The sequence below is a fragment of the Squalius cephalus genome (assembly GCF_949319135.1).
Source record: "Squalius cephalus genome assembly, chromosome: 13".
Taxonomy (NCBI): Eukaryota; Metazoa; Chordata; class Actinopteri; order Cypriniformes; family Leuciscidae; genus Squalius; species Squalius cephalus.
Window position 1 is genome coordinate 20,113,596 of NC_137134.1, and position 18,103 is coordinate 20,131,698.

The window sequence follows — 18,103 nt, forward strand, 5'->3', positions numbered from 1 at the left end:
CCTTGGCTATTGGTTCTACTGTAAAAACGGCCTGCATCAGCAGGGTTTGTGAAGTGTGCCCTTTTTGGTTTAAATACTCCACTGGTGCTCGACCTAAATCGCCTAAGGGCTAGAAGAAGAAGAAGAACCTGCAATATTGAACATTTTACACTTCTCCATTTGGGACTAGTGCCAGGTTACCGCTGTGGTTTGAGCTGTTACAAAACATAGTGAGCTGTCTAGGATTTTAATGCCCTGTCCCAGACGAAAGATGACCAATCTTGGCTATTTCTGTGGTCGTTGCTCCTAAACGGTGGTCCAATCATTTTCTGACAGTGTCAGAACTTTAGCATGATCATCTCACAGTGTTTTTGCTGCTACAACCTATGTCTACTGACTAGCCAATAAAAACGCAACATGAAATGGCGTATTGATCAAAACTTAAATTTAAAACTTAAAACTACTTACCTCAAGCTACATTTGCAAGATTGGCATGCCAAGTTGGCCTCTTTTCCCTAGCCACCATCTGGTCCATATTCTCCTCTAATGCTTCGTCTTCTTTTTTTCAGCACACATAAAAACCACAATTGCCAAAATTCAATTCATCGCTTTATTTGTTTACCATGCTGATGACGTTTTATCCTTCTATAATAACTTGCGTCGTGGCAGTAGTACAGTCTACTTACATGTTGTACCCAAGTTTATTAGAGCCACGTCGTACAGTGTGATTCGATATTCACAGGCAATCAATTATTCCGAATGCCATTTGAAGTCCCATAAGGCACTCTGTGCTTTAATAAGCTGAAAATGGCTCCAAATAGAAGACATCTGTTTGCTCTGGAGCAATTGTATCACAGTAATGATTTTATAGGATTGCCAAAATAGCACTCTGTAGCAGGCATAAGACATCATCACCATGCTCCTCCTGATGCAAAGACAAAATTAAAAAAAAGATTAAAATAATTGATTTAATTTAGTATTGAAACCTATAAAAATGGCTAAATCCTAAATGCATTTTTCAGAGTATTGAGGTGCATTCACACCATGTCGGAATTATCATAATTATGAGATTCCGACTTGTTAAAAGTGTTTACGTCCCCGTAGGACTCATAATTACAACTTGTAAACTCTGAATTTTCTGAGAGCTCCTTATATCATGTGAACGCTGTACCACCTGACCACATTTAGATGTTGATAATGTTGCCATAGAAACGCATAATTCCGAGTCCGAGAACGTGAACAGCTCTGAGAACATCATGTTGCGTCATCTCGTAATTACGATAATCAAGACATGGTGTGAACGCAGCATTGTGTCATCAGCTTAACAACAACATGCTAACAGTTGTAAATAAAACAAAGATTATTGCAGTATATTTGACAAGAAATTTTAAAATTTGCCATTTCTTTGTAATTATTTATGAATTTTACCAGCAATTTCTGAGTGAAGTTTGTTTCAAAGACATTTCATTTCAGCTTGTGTTAGAATCCTGGCTTGGGGCCGTTTACATGACACCGTTTTCAAAACTTTTTATGCATTTTGGCTGTTCATTTACAGGACAACAGCATTTTGGGGGCCTGAAAACGCAAACTTTTGAAAATAGGTTTCAGAGTGCAAGTTTTTGAAAATGATACTGTTATCCTCTCAGCGTAAACTACAAAAATGCAAATTTGTAAAAACGGTGACATTATGCGCATATGTATTACGTGTTCAGTCTTTAGGCGCATGGTGTTTCTTTACAAAGTGACATCGCCATCTACTGGCCTGGCATGAATAATACAGCATTTGTAGTCCTTTTTTGTGGATCCGTGTGAATGGGGATCATTTTGATAGCTTTGTTATCTGTGCGCGTTTAACAAAAAGGAAAACCTTTTCCGTTTTTAGTACATCATTGCCACGTAAACGTACCCTTAGAAGACAGTTGCCTACCTAGGATGTAGACAGCAGCACAGCTCACTGGGCTTTGGAACAGATGCCTTCCATACCACAGATTCCTCATGCCTTTAGTTGTTTTAGCATTCATAGAAGGACATAAGAGGTCATTTGTTGGCATGGTGATTCAATTTGCCTGTTGTTAAACTCTTGGTCTGTGCATGAGAGTAAGTAATCTGTTGCAGATCAAATGGAAAATAAACATCTAGAGTGCAAATTAAATTACTATGAGTGCCATTTCAATGCGCTGTTTAAAGCATCATCAAGGCTGTTTTAGTCAAAAAACCCTTTCCAAATAAAAGACAAATCATTTGCCGAACGCACTAAATTTTCACAAGGTCATGTTGTTATATGAACAAATTGACCAATGTGTTCTTTTTGAAGGTCCTTCTGTGCGCTTTTCAGGCTGTGAGTTGTATTCGATTACTAGTTTCCCCAGTGCATTTTCTTTCCCAGTGACTTGAATGAAAACAGCTGCCTCACACAGTCGCCTACATCCGTGAGAAACAAAGGTGTGAATCCTTGCTAGTTTCGCACGGGCTTTATGCCTTTTACTTGAACTTTAGATTAACCTTGCAAATTGCTTTTACTGCTATTATCATAGAATAACACCTTGAATTAGGATGATTCCGTCTCATTAACTGAGACGTACACCAACCGACTGCAGTGAACATCTGGGCGGCTCAACATGAAATGTTTGTGGAGGACTGGTTGAGAACCAGATAATATCGTACCATGCAAAGAGTCCACCTCTAATAGGGAGCCACTGGAGGATTTTGAGTCTGTGTATATTTGTAGGGGTTCAGAGAGGTGGTGGTCTCGAAGTCCAACAGCTGCCAAAAAGGACTTCATCATGACTGGGTCAGTTCAGTTGCTGCTAGTTCAATTCAAGCTGCAATATTGTCCAATCCAATTGATTTAGATTCTCAATGGTGCCAATTTCACCTAATAAGTGATCCAATTTCCATGCAAACTCCATTCAAACTCTTTCACTTTATATCCAATTTCTTCAGCTCATCCCCACATAATACGTCTACGCTCTCATTGCAGACTCCTCAAATGAGAATGATGAACCTTCCAGACACTTGGACCTGGTCTGCGAATATATTTCGCTTGGCTTTGGGAAACCAGACAATGCAAGTGTTTCTAGTGAGTCAGCCCTAGTGATTAAGAACTACTGCTTTGTGAAAACCCTGTGATATCGTTGTCCATTGCAATGCAATATCTCATGTTTACATGTGTGCAAATAACCACGTTTGAAGAGGATTTTTACCAGTACTTTAAGGCTATCTTGAGGGACCCCATTGGAACCATATTTTTTTGTTACATTGGGTTTAACATTGGCTGAAATAATGACTTTTTGTTCCACAGTCTTCCCTCTTATAATCAACAAATAAATTAAAGTTGGCATGAAATGGAAATGAAACCTTTCTATTTTCTAAATGCATTAGGGACGCACCGATATGAAAATTTTGGCCGATACCGATAACCGATAATTCTTTATAGTTGAAAGCCGATAACTGATATATTGGTCGATAAATCTAAATCCAAATTTTTATATAATTTTTGAGAGCCTGATTACAAAAACAAATGTCTCACCATTAAAAGCCATATCCCAATCACACAATTATAATGATGTTCTCAATGTAATTTTATGTGGCTTATATGACTTGCGCTGAACATTTTGCACTTAACTGTATTTTTCTTTTTTGAAGTGATTCCAATCATGTTTCAAACCATTCAAAACCATCACGGTGAACAGTGCGCATCTGAAGTGTCTCATCTGAAGGAAATAATCCATTATTTATCAGCTTTAATATATCGGCCATGTTTTCTTATCAGGCCGATAACAATAACATTAAAAATGATCATATATCGGCCGATTCTCGCTATGGTGGCCAATAGGCTATATTGTGCATCCCTAAAATGCATGTTATTGATCTTGTTGTGAACGATTCATCCATGCATGTTTCATTTTTATTCATTTATTGATTTTATAAATTTTATCAAAATATCACCTTGATCTCTGGTGAAATGACAGTTTACTCTCTGGTGACGTATGCCGGACTTCTCCATTTTGTCTGCATAATCACCACCCCTTTCTTCCAGTCTACTGCAAGCTCGCATTCAGATCAGCCTCCATCCAATCGATTGAATGTATTGAACTAGACCAGGGATGGGCAACTTCGGTCCTGGAGGGCCACTGTCCTACAGAGTTTAGCTTCAACCCTAATCAAACACACCTGAACAAGCTAATCAAGGTCCTCAGGATTACTAGAAAATTACAGGCAGGTGATTTTTTCAAGGTTGGAGCTAAACTCTGTAGGACAGTGCCCCTCCAGGACCGAAGTTGCCCATCCCTGAACTAGACCATGGCCTACTTTTTTTCTCGATAATCTGTTTCACTCGGATGTAGCCTACGTCACAATATGGAAGACATGTTCTGTTGCTGCTGCCATTACATTGCGACTTTAACCATAGAATGTTTTTTTCCTCTATTATATGCAGCTGAAGTTAAATGGTTTAATTCATCTGATCTCTGATACCATGTCACTGTTAACCCAGCCATTTAACATAGCACTGGCATTTTGGTGGGGAGTCATCGGATCAGTGGTTTAGAAATGTCACTGGATGGAATACTCTGTATGACAGAAGAGGAAATTATTTGTAAGTCTATTCCTGATTCTCAGAGTCATTCTGAGTCACGCTGAGCAATTTTCTGGCACTAGGACGGTAACCCTTTTGTTGAACCAAAGACCAGAAGAATGTCTCAGTCGTTCTTGGTAGCTTAGCAACATGCTGAACATCTTTCAAGTCTTCAGATACAGATATGTAAACATCGTTTTTTCAGATGAATTTACATAACGCACAGACATAAATCCTGATGTTGACACATAATTAGCTTGTCTGAGTGCTTCTCGTATGTTAAAACTGAAGGGAAAACACTTTTGAGTGCAGTTGGAAATGTTTGCTTAACATTTTAGATAAATTTGAAGGTTTCAGCATTCTGGAGAAAGATTTGTTGTACTAGGTGTGGAATCCAATCTCATCTTTAAAGAATCCCCTGCACAAAACACAAATCAAATTATGAAAAGCAGTTTTTACCAATACCAAATCAAACAGAATTGTGGCCTTGTTATTGTAATCATATTTTCAAGTCAAATAATTGAGACTGAATATTAATAGGATTACGGCGCGACAATCCATGGCCCACAAATCTGATGGCTTGGAACTGGATTAAGGCGAGAAATTGGATTGCCCTTATATACTGTATATAACCACTATCCTTACGACTTCTCGGCAGCCCGACTTTTGGAGCAGGATTTGGAGACAGACAAACTAACTGACTCAGCGGCATTTCATGGGAACGCAGTTATTGTTTGTGGATCAGATTAAAGTGAACAGACAGGTGTGTAATAGAACTCAAGGATCCCAAAGTCACAAAAAGTTCTTCTCACCAATGAAGGAACATTCAAGAGCTTTTCTGGCAACAAAGAAGTTGATTTGTTATAAGAAGGTCCAGACTTCATTTCTTTGCTACAACAAATATCTGGCCTCGACTAATTAAGACTGTGGTGAAGTGCATCATTTGTTGTGTGTAAATACATCTTATCTTGTTTTGTAAAGAATGGAATTAATATTCCATCGAGGTTGATATCTTTTAAATCCTTTCCCCATCATTGAGCGTATTGAAACTCATGTCTTTATCTCGAGTGGCCAGACACACACTCAGACATCATGTATTACACCTGATTGTTATCTTGTTGGGATCTTCGTGAAACTACTTTGCTACAGTGAAAAGAATGATTGACTGTCGAAGGTAAGAAGCTGTGCATGCCCTTGAAAGTTTGGGATCAAGTGGCATGAAAAAATAGGCTACAATGCTCATTCAGGATCATCAGAACATTGACAGGAATTCCTCAGGAACTGTATACACATGCTGCTAAACATCTTCCTGAAAGCAAGGAAGTCATACGGGTTTGGGAGAAAATGAGAGTGAGTAACCTGAATTTTCATTTCTGGGTAAACTGTTCCTTTAAAGATAGAGGTGAGGTGAGCTTTAATCTTTTGATGGGTTTTATGAGCAACCACAGCTGTTCTGTGATCCAGAAAGTCGCAAACAGCTTCTCCGGGCTTATCAGATTCCAGTTTGCATTTCTGAAAGATCATCACACACTGTAGCGTCTCTCTTCTTTCGATACACATCGCCACTTATAGTTATGAACGCTTTGAAACTCTCTCCAGTGCTTTGGATCGTGTTTATTTTTCACATTCTTCCACTTTTGCAGATAACTTCTCATTCTCAAGGCGAATGCTCACAAGGATCCATAGACTCATTACTATGATAGAGGATCAGGGTTGAAAGCATTATTGTTCAGGGAAAGGGACAAATAAGTTTGACACGAGGCACACAGTTCTAACCGGCACACTCATTAAAACTTGAGACTCATTCTGTTGCCTTTGATATGATGAGTTGTCCTTCGGAGACGCAATTTAGGCCCCATACAAACCACCGAGATGCATTGCGTGTCTCTCTCACGCCATTAAAGACTAAACAAATCTCCCCTCGGGCCATGGGAACTTTATTTTTTACAGAGGCCTCCTTTGATTAAGAGTAAGCAGACTATAAGCATGATAGCAAATCTGTGTCAGAAAGCCTCATCTGGTTTAAAACATCGACCGGGGACAGTACAAAGCCGTGTGCGTACTGTTTTCTCAAAAGAGGGTTGATCATTAAATCAAAATACTCCCACTATCAGTTGTAAACTCTAGTCAGAAGAATAAGAACAATGAACAATCTCTGTGCATGCCTCCCCAACTCAAAATTTTCTAGTGACTGGTCACATCTAAATTTTTCAAGTGGCCCAAGTGTAATTCTGTAAATTATAAAATGAAATTTACAAAATTTCACTTGGGCCAATTAAAAAATTTAGATGTGACCAGTCACTAGAAAATTTTGAGTTGGGGAGGAAAGAATTTTATGAAGACATTTTATGAAGATAAGTGTTAAACGCACGAGTTTGAGTAGTAGAGAGAAAGTTAACATCACAAGACTATTACCCTCGGCTTTCAGCCTGTTATTTTTATTTTTTTTTAAGTTTGTGTCATTGCCTAGACATTTAATTTTTTACTCTCTGTGTGGATTTTAGGAATGTCCTAATGGGTTGTGCAGGGACAATGCCAATTAGCTTACTGCTTTGTAGATGAAAGGGTGATTCAGATGAGCGGTCAGGTTAACAAAGCCGTCAAAATGAAAGAGGAAAAAGAGGGAACAATCGTGCTGTCACAGCTTTGAAAAGAGAATTGTCTTTGGGGGTTTTTTGGGCATGTGATGTGACAGATCTTATTGTTATAGTATCAAAAGCCCTGGAGTACCTCTCGAGTTCATGGGGATATATCCCCATCCTGAAACCTTCTAATTCCAGAAGATATATGCTGTAGGGATGCACGATATATCGACCACCATATCGATATTGGCCGATTATGTTCAGTTTTAATGTTAGCGTTATCAGGCCAATAAAAAAATGTGGCCAATATATTAAAGGAGAACTTGGTAACTTTTTTAACTTAATAAAACTGTCTAGAATTCATTTGGATGGTTAAACAACCTGTTCTGGTGATATTGGTGACTTTCCCCGCTCCCCCCAGCGTTCCCAGGCGGAAAACCAACCTTGCAACTTGGGGACTACCGTCCCGGCAAAATAGAAATTGGAAGTCTCGTGAGAAGCGAGAACGAGAACGAGCGCGAAACACAAATTGCTTTACGGCAATTCGATATAAACACAAGCATGTATGATGTATTACCAGATTACCCACCTCGGTAGACATAGCTCACACGATACAGTTGGCTTGCTCCGATCAAAACAAACGCACATGAGCAGCGGTAGAGAGGGGGAGGAGGCGGCCTGCGCAAGTGAGTTTTTTACGACCGTGTTGTGAAATATACGCCCCCCCCCACAGCTGTAGGGGGAGCTCGTGGGGAAAACATGCGACAACAAAAGGAAAAATCAGCGAAGAAGTGACTGAGTTCGCTAGAGTTGCCGAGTTCTCCTTTAAAGCCGATTAATAATTGGATTATTTCCTTCAGCTGAGACGCTTCAGATGTGCCATGATGGTTTTGAATTGCTTGAAATATGATTGAAATCACTTCAAAAAAGGAAAATACAGTTAAGTGCAACACAAGTCTGTCATATAAGCTACATACAATTATAATGAGAACATCATTGTAATTGTGTGGTTGGAACATGGATTTTAATGGTGAGACTTTTGTTTTTGTAATCAGGATCTCAAAAATTAAATTAAAACTTGGATTTAGATTTTTCGGCCAATATATCTGTTATCGGCTTTCAAATATAAAGAATAATCGGTTATCGGTATCGGCCAAAAATTTTCATATCGGTGCAATTCCAGGCTGTTCTATGTCTATACTTGCTTTGTATCTTGACCTTTTAGGAATAGTTCAGCCCAACATAAGGGCTTTGTCATTATTTACTCAACAACCTCATATCATTTCAGACCTGTATGATGTTTGTTCTTCCATCCATAGAATGCCAGTGGAGAAGTTTTGAAGAATGTCTGAGCTGCTCTCTTCCATACAATGATTCTGACCTGGCTCCAAAAAGAGAAGTTAATATGACTTTCACACTATATTCGGAAGCTGTACGATAGTATTGTGTGGTGAACAGACTGAAATTTAAGTTGTTACTAAATCTTGCTTGACAGCCATAGTCACCATTCACTTTCCTTTTATGAAGAAGAACAGCTTGGAGAATTTGCTAGAAACCAATTCCATAAAGTCATATGTTTTGTAAAAGACATAAAGGTGAGAAAATGTTGACAAAACTTTTATATTTAGGTTAACTATCCCTTTAAGACTGAAGAACATTGTGTGAAGTGGAAACAAGTTCAGTAGCCCTTTATGCACCTTAGAAATGTGTTTTTTAGTGAGATGAAAATAACAGCAAAATGCTTGAAAAATTCTGTGGGTTGCACTTATCAACAACAACCACACCATTAAATCATCCAAAGAGTGTGTCTGAGAAAGCAAATGAAAACTAGATTTTCATATTTTTGCCACAAAAAAACCCAAAACATATTTCTAGGGTGTTGTAGGGTGACAGAATTTTTAGCATGTTGCGACAGAGGTGTTCTTGTTGGTTGCAAAGGCGTTGAGATGGTCACACAAAAGTAGCATTTTATAAGACTTAGCTCTTGGAGACTGAAGCACTTTGAAGGCTGTTGTGCTTTGGCCAAGCATAACTGACAGAAGTGTTTCCTCTGAGACAAGCAGCCTGAATTGCGATGGCCACCCCCCCGGCTTTCACAGTTTCTAGCCTTGCTGGCTTAATGGGCACTAGTGCTCTCACAGACGCTGCTTACCGAGTCCATTCCGCGTCTGAAAAGGACACAATCGCGTAGAATCACAGAGTGTTTCCCATTAACACCTAGCTTTCCCTCACACATAATAGGGTGAATCGGTGAAAATGGGCTTTTTTCCCTCTTTTTTTAACCCTGCGCTTGTGAAATGTCAGCCTGACAGTTGTCGGATTGCTTTCATTGGATGATAAACTGTAAACCATGAAATCCTCACTCGCTCAGGTATCGCTCTTGGCAACAATGTGAATCTGAACCTCAGGAAATTTCTTTCCAGATGTCCTATCGCTGCTTACTGCGATCCCTTTTTATTTGCCAAAGTCCGTTCAGCCGTTGAGGTATCTGTTTGGTTTACTTGGATTAAAGGTGTATAGCAGGGTTAAAACAAGCCAAGCTTTATCGACAGCATCTTTGGCTTGCCGTTGGTCGCTGCAGACAATTTCAAATCATCCAAACAAGCAAATAATTGGTTACTGTTCTGGATGAATTAACGTCAGTGTGATTTTTATTCAATCCAATTCAATTCATATTTATTTGTATAGCGCTTTTCACAATACACATCATTTCAAAGCAGCTTTACAGAATGTGCATAAGTCCATATTACAATTTGGAGTGATCTGTTATCAGAGGTAACAGATAACAGATTATTATGCAAATTAAAAAAAAAATCAGTTTTTTAATGGTCATCACAGGAGTTTTGCATGGAAAAATTGCATGTAACTTTGATTGCATAGACCGGTTAGTAAGCGATTTTATCACACGAAACTCTAGAGATGCACTGATATTAAAATTCTGACTGTACCAATACCAATAATTATTTTATTTTATTATTTTATTTGATGGCCACTAACTAATCAATAGCCAATATTTTTGTATAAGGTGATTAAACTAAAAATATTCATTTAAAATGCTAAAAATGAATGTAAGCACCAGAGCATTTATAATATACTGTGTCTGTGTGACAACTGAATATTCAATATCTTCTGATAAATTAAAAAATAATCTCGAATATCATCTAATATGGTACCGATGTACTTTGCATCCAGATGGATAATGTTTTGAAACGGCGTATTTTAACGCTTATCCTGGTGCAATGCTTTGCTTTATAGACTTCCATTGTAAGTGCATTACAGCAAACATGGCTTTTGTTTGTTTGTTAGAAACTGAGGGATGAATCTTAATTCATCTGTTCCATTAGAGCTTGGCTTGTATTAAACCTGGAACATTCCGTTAACAAGTATGACACAAGAAGGGATAATTTAAGATGAAATCTCTTTCTGTCTTTTTATAGATAAGCAATGTTTCCCTTAGGCAGGAAGTAATAGTACATCTGGTTGCATCTCCATCAAGACGGCATAGCAACAGACATGTTCTTTTTTAGATTGCAAAGCTTGTCTGTGCAACACTGAACATGTTGTTAACAAAGTGCATCTTACATGATTTACTACATCCCTGCTTTCACTCCTCATGCTGAAGAATCTAATGAAGCTAGAGAGGATGTTTGTGATGGGTATTTATGTTCGTAAGTGGCTGTAGGCGTATATGTTGTATTTCTATTATTTGTAATTGTGTGTTTGCTTGCGGTGAGAGTGTGCATGTGTGTTTATATCTGGTGGAATTAAGCTTTGCCCTCTGTGTAACACAACTCAGCCCAAGGACACTCTTTTGATCCCAACGTTGTCTCGGCCTGGAGGTAAGGATGAGAGTTTATGAAGTCCGATGGGTTAAATCTGCCAATTACGATTTCTTAGGCCAACATCCACCCACATGGTTTGGCTTTTCCATCTGCTGTGAGGCCTGGATGTATTCTGTGTAATATATTCAGTGTGCCGCATTGTGTCGGCATTAAAGATAATTGTTGATTATTATGTCCTGATCCAAGAAAATAGAAAATAAAGTAAAACTGATTTTTGGATCAGAACATAATAAACAAATTATCTTTAATCTGTAATCTTTAAAGTAATACAGATGTCATCATTTACTCCCCCTCAAGTTGTCCTCTATGATTTTATTTATTCGGTTTATTTGTGTGCCCACGCTGTTCTTTTCCATATAATGAAAACATTAAACTGTCAAGCAAGCTGCAAAAAGCACAAAGTATACCACCATAAAAGTGGTTGGTAATGTATTGGTTATCAGGAGGTATTAAATATTTCTTATTTATTAATATCAAGTCATAAAATCGAATGCCACCATTCATATTTCATATATAGGCAACAGAAATAAAACTTGTTCTTAAATGACACAACGCAGCTTTGATAAAGGTTAAAGTCTTGGCAAGGTTAACACTGTGAGCACATCACACCGCCTTTGTTTCTGTTGTTTATTTGTTTTTAATGTTTGTGCTGGGGGATACTGTCACTCAGATAGTTGTGTGGCGATGACAGTTAAATATACTTCCTGAGGTTGTTTTCAAACCAGCAATATTTCTGGTGTTTATTTTGATCATGTGCTTACCTGAATTATAGACTGACTACAACAACGGTTGCATCTATTTTTATGAAGATTGTCAGGAATAGATTTGATAAATGTGAAATGCTGAGGCAGACGGGCGGGTGAGGTATAGAATACAGTTAAAACATGACATTTCATTAATTTTATCGTAGTTTTTATTCCTCAACCCAAATCGAATCTCAATTTATGGATTAGTCTTGACATATTGGACACAATACAAATCATTACATTTAAACTGAGCTTTGTTGTGTTTATTTAAAGGGATATTTCATGCAAAAAAAAAAAAAGAGTGTAAAAAGTACACAATAGAACAATGTTTCATTTATGGTATTTAAATAAAATTAAAATACTTAAAAGTAATAAATAAATAAAAATTATAACAATCTTATAATCTACTTTGAAACAATTTTCACTAAGAAGCTAGTAAAGTTTAGTACAACTCGATTAATCGCATTTAACATAGACGTTTTTGTCTATATAATATGTGTGTATATATATATTATTTTATGTGTCTGTGCGTGTCTGTATACATATAAACACACACACATATAAATAAATAAATATAATACATGCACATATTATGTAACCAAAAACGTTTATGTTAGATGCGATTAATCGCAATTAATCGTTTTGACAGTACTAATGTTTTCTAGTAAAATGTACTACATTAAACGTTTTATTTACTTTACAGTGTACTGTTACTGTTTTATTTATTTCAATCATTGCCCAATGCCTCATGAAAGCCATAATGGCTTTAGATTTGCATGACTGGCACATTATTACATGTACTTACCTGCTTTGGAGTCTGTGTAATTGCTAATTAGGCAGAAAGGTAATAAGTTGTATGTCTTTTGACATTATGCCTCTTGACATTGGGAATTCTTTCATTTATAATGCTCTGCATATGGGCTGAGGGGAATTTTTAATATGTTCGCCTCTAGATTTCTTTTAGCGCCGCACAGAGGAGCGCAATTACGAGTGGTCCATATAGGTATGCAATTAAAAATCCAATAGGCACATCTCGCACGCCGAATCATCCAAAATGCAAGCCAAAGGCAAGCTGTAATTTCTCACCGCTGTAGTGTGTTTATCATTTACACCCGACGAGTCTCCGCATTTCACCCTCATCAATTATGGATCAGCTGGGCCCCCCATCCAAGCAGCTTCATTTCATTCTCATTAGGATCTTGTGCTGACACTCTTCTTTTCTCCACGCTCTGTGGCTTCTCCGTGGCTCCCATAAAGGTCTTTAACCAGGCAGGCATCATTACCAAGCTTTGTTCCCCCATCCTCCCCCTTCGAGCCGATGGCAAGTGACCAAGATGAGATGGGCGACCACCGTTAAGTGCTTGTGTCAGTGGTTTCTGGGTCAAAGAGCCGTGCGGTAGGCCTGGCCCCATGCCAGAGTCAAGTCAACCCCCGCCAACCACAATGGTAGTGGCTGTGGAGAAAGGTAAAGCTGTAGAACTGTAGATTTGTGGTTTCCCAACACTGTCGACAGTGGATAAATGGATTAAAGGGAAAATGAATGGATTTACAATCAATCAGAAACGTCCACAGTTCAGACTCTAAACTCTGAAAGTATTCAAGCACAAATTTGTAAATAAGGCTTTTTTTAAATTCAGGGGCCCTATAGACACAGTATAAAAATGCTTTATTTTTAATTTAATTTAATTAAATTTTTATGACAATATTAATGCCCTATGGGGCACCCAAAAATAAAAACACTTGATTTTTCATTTTATTATTTTATTTGATGTCTTGGATTTGTTTAATGCTAGTTTTATGCCACTAATGTGGTGACCAACGAAGCAGGAAAAACCAGCTGAATATTATGCAAGTTAGTTCTTTTTCAAGTAAAAAAAAATCTGTAGGCAAAATAACATTTAAAAACAAACTTTGAACTATATAGTTTTATTTACTTATTTGTTTATCAAAGAAATGTCCATATGTTTTATATATCTGTTCAGCTTCTTAGACCCGCAGGGGTCCACGGCCCCCGATTGAAAACCAGGTTTTAGAGTTTCAGACCATTGTTTTGATGATATTGTAAGATCAAATAGCACATATTTGAAATAAGAGATCAAATAGTTCAGTGTTGGGGGTAACGTATTGAGTTATGTAATTAGATGATTGTTTCAAGTATCTAGGAAAGTAACGCTTTAATTTATAAATTTACAACAAAATATCTAAGTTACTTTTTCAAATAAGTAACTGAAGTTACTTTGTTTTCCTATTTATTGACTGACAGCTCTCCTGTCCCCATGTTGAGAGGAATAGTGAGTAAGGTTTAGAGGCGTTGTGTGTGCGCTGTGTGAACATGATGGTTATTGTAGTTCTAAATATGAGCATGCATTTACTCTTCTCTCTTGCACAAAAACAGATTCAGTATTCCTCAAAATGAACAAAAGTGAAATGAAAACTCAGTATACTACAAAAACCTGCAATAATTAAATTTCTCCTGCGTCCTATTCTTCTGCACAGCTGAAAGGTTTATTTGAGCAGCGCCCTCTATTGTACAGGCGTGAATTTGCATTTCCTATCGTATTTGCAGTTTTGGTGTCAAAGTGCCTTTGCATTTGCCACAACTCTCTTTTTTTTTTTTTTTTTTGTTATTAAAAAACAAACAAGCAAGCCCAGCCAAGGGGAGAAAAAGAAATGCAAAAGTAATGTAACATTACTTTTCATAAAAAGTAACTTTTACGCAATTAGTTACTGTAATGCAATATTGTAACGCATTACTTTTAAAAGTAACTTTTCCAAAAGTAACTTTTGGTTATCGCGGGGTCCCCCAACATGCGGGCCCATCCCTGCATGCCCGTCCGCTACTCCGCTGCCCATATAAGTCACATTGCATTAAAGCAACCGCGAAAATGAATAAATGTAAATATTCAGAGCACATTTTAACACATTGTGTTTCCACATTATTTTCTTCAAGCATCATATTCTGCTTTGTAGCAGTTATCATATGCATCAAATTGCACAGATAAAGGCAACGCCAAGTCTGTGCTTCTTTTTGATTGGTTACATCTTGTTCACTACCTAACGAAGTGCAATTTTCCTCAGAGATGTTCTTGTTACGGCTTGGTGAAATCAGATTTGCGGTAAGAGAGGAAAATGAGGAAATTGTCGTTAAGAAAGAAATTATATTCAAATTGTCCACTAGTGAACCATTGAAAATTGTCCATATTGTGTGTGCTGTTGTTTTTTTGGACGGACACTGCGAGTCCTTTGTTCATTGACCGTCAAGTTGTCAGCTGTTTAAATAATGGATTTGTGTGGCAGTATGTATTACGCTTAAGCCAACGTCCCTTGACAATACCGTTTTGAGGGAGTCTGGAACAATAGGGCATATATTTTTTTTTGGAGACTATCTGTTATGTTTATGTCACCTGGGTATCTTCTCCCCATGCAGTTAGTCAGAGAAATCTTATTTCTCCTGTTCATTTTTGGTTTACTATAAAGTCACGGACAGCCATTATGAAGCCAATTAGCCTATGTTTTAAATCCACACCATTCCCTTCAAAGAGCCCTGCTGCCAAGATTATATTTAGCTTATGATTGGCATTTATTCAAACATTCTGTATAAGAAATAATCTCTTTTCAATGAAGTATAATGGTTATTGTGTCCCTAATGTACGCTAATCAGCTCCAACATTTGAGGGCTTTAAAGCAAAAAATAGTGTGTGTTTTTTCCACCGTAAACTGGGCAGGGAAAGCTGTTCATTATGGGATGCAGCATCACAACAGGAACACTGAGCAGAGGCTTTGTGGTTGGTTGTGATTTGTTTACACAGTAACATCTGTAATCGAATGACAGTGATAAATGTGAGGAACGACTGAACTGGGGGTAGTGTTAAGTGAGCTGGCTTCTTATGGGTCGGGTGAAATGTGTGTCAGTGGACCACAGCGTGGCCCCTAGGAACAGATTTGCAGCATCTCGAGGGACATCATTATTCTGTCATAAAACAGGGGGCAGGTCAGGTTTTTCAGAGCTTTTTCTAAAGGCACCTCGTGACGCTGAAATGATTTATTCATCTGCAAACAGAAGAATTGGTAGATGGGTCGGCATACAAAGAACGGCTATTCGTGCGGACATTTGTCAAATAAGGGACAATGGAAAGATAATCTGGCTGATGCAATAAATATACACTTAAAAATGTGCAAAGGAACCAAGTTGGCAATAGAAATGATTAAAATGAACTTATAACAACAATACAAATTATATAGGTTTGTATAACCCTGTGTATAAAAATAGCCATTTTTAGGTGAATTTAGACATATCTTGGAAATTTATAAAATTTTTAAATCTTACATTTTTTTTTAAACAGAGAAGATATGCGATAAAAATATCGTACAGTATTTTAGCGATGTTGCTATGGTTACATCGAACGCATTTCGGCGTACACTGTAAAAAAGCTGCTGCCTTACTTTTTTTTTTAAGTACAATCAACTTGGATGTTTAAGTCATTTAGACTTAAATTACATTAAACTGTAATAAAAAATGGGTTGAATCTTGTATAACTTGTGAAAAAAGGTGAAAATTGCTCACTTATTGCTGACTTATTGCTCATATAATCTTTCAACAGTGAATAATATAGCCTATAACGTGTGTGGTAGCCTATTTGGTCATTTGAAAACATACTTTTTGTTGTTACTTCCTTTTTAGGGGATTCAAATAATTTGAGTCAGATCAACCCACCAAATTCTTCATATTTCGCAGCCTGTAAAACAAATCTGCCCAATCAAATAACCAAACAAAGGACGGAATCGCTGATATATTGTGCAAAATATTATCCATCCCCCACCGAAGTCCACAGAGAATTGTCTATACCATCTAACGCACTCTCTTGCCTCAGCATCTGCTCCGTTCTCTTTGGTGAGGTGAGGGGGGAAACGCTCTGAGCCTCCGCACGCGCTTTTGTTCAGTGTCTCCTCGCGACCGGCGAAGTGCGCGCCGTTTCGAGCTCTTCTCTGCGCGAGCGCAGCACGAGACGTAGGCTGAAATATCGAAATATCCTGAATGATTTTAACCAAGGAGTCCATTTCAACACATTTGTGAGACTAAACCGATTTATACATTTTTGAATGGTTTACCTCAGCGGCTGTTATCACCTACTCTGCTGTATCTGATGCGACGCGGCATTCCTCTGGACTGTCTGAGGCGACGACGCGCTTTACTTCAGAGAAGGTGAGAACAAGGGATATTATTATGATTGCGTCTTATTATAAATGTATAATGTGGTGTAGGATGTTTTGTGTTCAGGAAAACCCTTGCCTAGCACAATACCTCAGTGAGGACAGTCAAGAGGACAAAACCAGGAGCACTAAGATATTGAACGGCTGTTCAGTGCAGAAGTCTATTGATGAGCAATGTTTTTATTGACATTATTTGTATTCTGGTCAGATATAAAATATATGAAAAGTAGAGCGCTATATAATGTTTAAAATCTATTTTTTGTTCTGTTCTCTGACAGTTAATCACTTATCTTCTCAAATAGCCTATTAAGTGTTTTGGAAAGTACTAGTATGATTAAATGAGACTTTTTATATATCTACATTACTCTATTGTGACATTACAAGTGCCTGAATGTTCATATGTGGATGGGGAAAACAGGACAAGTGACTCATTTTCCTTGCCTTGATATAACCCCCCACCTGCAAGCTGTCATTTGCTGCAATGCCTTGATGTGAAGTGGTTGAAAGAAATCCCATCATAAAACAGCGAGTGAGAACTTTGGGATAGAAAGGGACCCCGCATTGTTTTTCTCATTTGCAGAGTGTCAGCTGGGTGCTGTTTAAAGCTGACAAGTGCTGAGCGCTGCCAGTCTTGTGCCCGCCTCGAACGACAGCGTGTAGCTGGTGGGAGAGGAAGACAGACCCGAATTTCCCTTGGCATTCTGTCATGACTGTCTCTGTTCGGTCTGAACCGCTGAGTCTCTACCTGACGGAGAACTCCAGGTGCTTCTTGTGTCAGTCTGCAACAAGTCTTGATGCTGACAAGAGAAAAGTACAGCAGAGTGACTTTTGAATGTGAAGATGTGTGTTATTTGTCAAAGAGCATCAGAAATAGAAAGTGGTGCAAGTTGTGGCTCCAGGTGCCCTGGGGAAATTTCAGGCAGCTGTTTTGCAGCAAATTGGTTGCTGTGTGGTAAGGTTCTTAGATAGCGTTACTCTCTTCTCTTCTCTTCTCTTCTCTTCTCTTCTCTTCTCTTCTCTTCTCTTCTCTTCTCTTCTCTTCTCTTCTCTTCTCGTACAGTAACTCATATACCACCATATACCCTAGGGTGTTCATAATGGCAATGGTTTGCATCAACATTTTTGTTGTGAGTTGCCAATTTTAGTGTTAGTCTATCCCTATTTTTA

The 18,103-nt window shown here is 38.0% G+C and overlaps 1 protein-coding gene across 1 annotated transcript in view; it reads left to right on the forward strand.

Annotated features, from left to right (window-relative positions):
* The first annotated feature begins 16,638 nt into the window (after positions 1-16,638).
* The window catches only part of ncanb (neurocan b), a 115,916-nt gene continuing 114,451 nt past the window's right edge, over positions 16,639-18,103 (forward strand). The window contains exon 1 of the mRNA XM_079890079.1: positions 16,639-16,928. Coding sequence (XP_079746205.1) covers positions 16,870-16,928 — 59 coding nt within the window. The 5' untranslated portion in view covers positions 16,639-16,869. The remainder of the gene's footprint in view (positions 16,929-18,103) is intronic.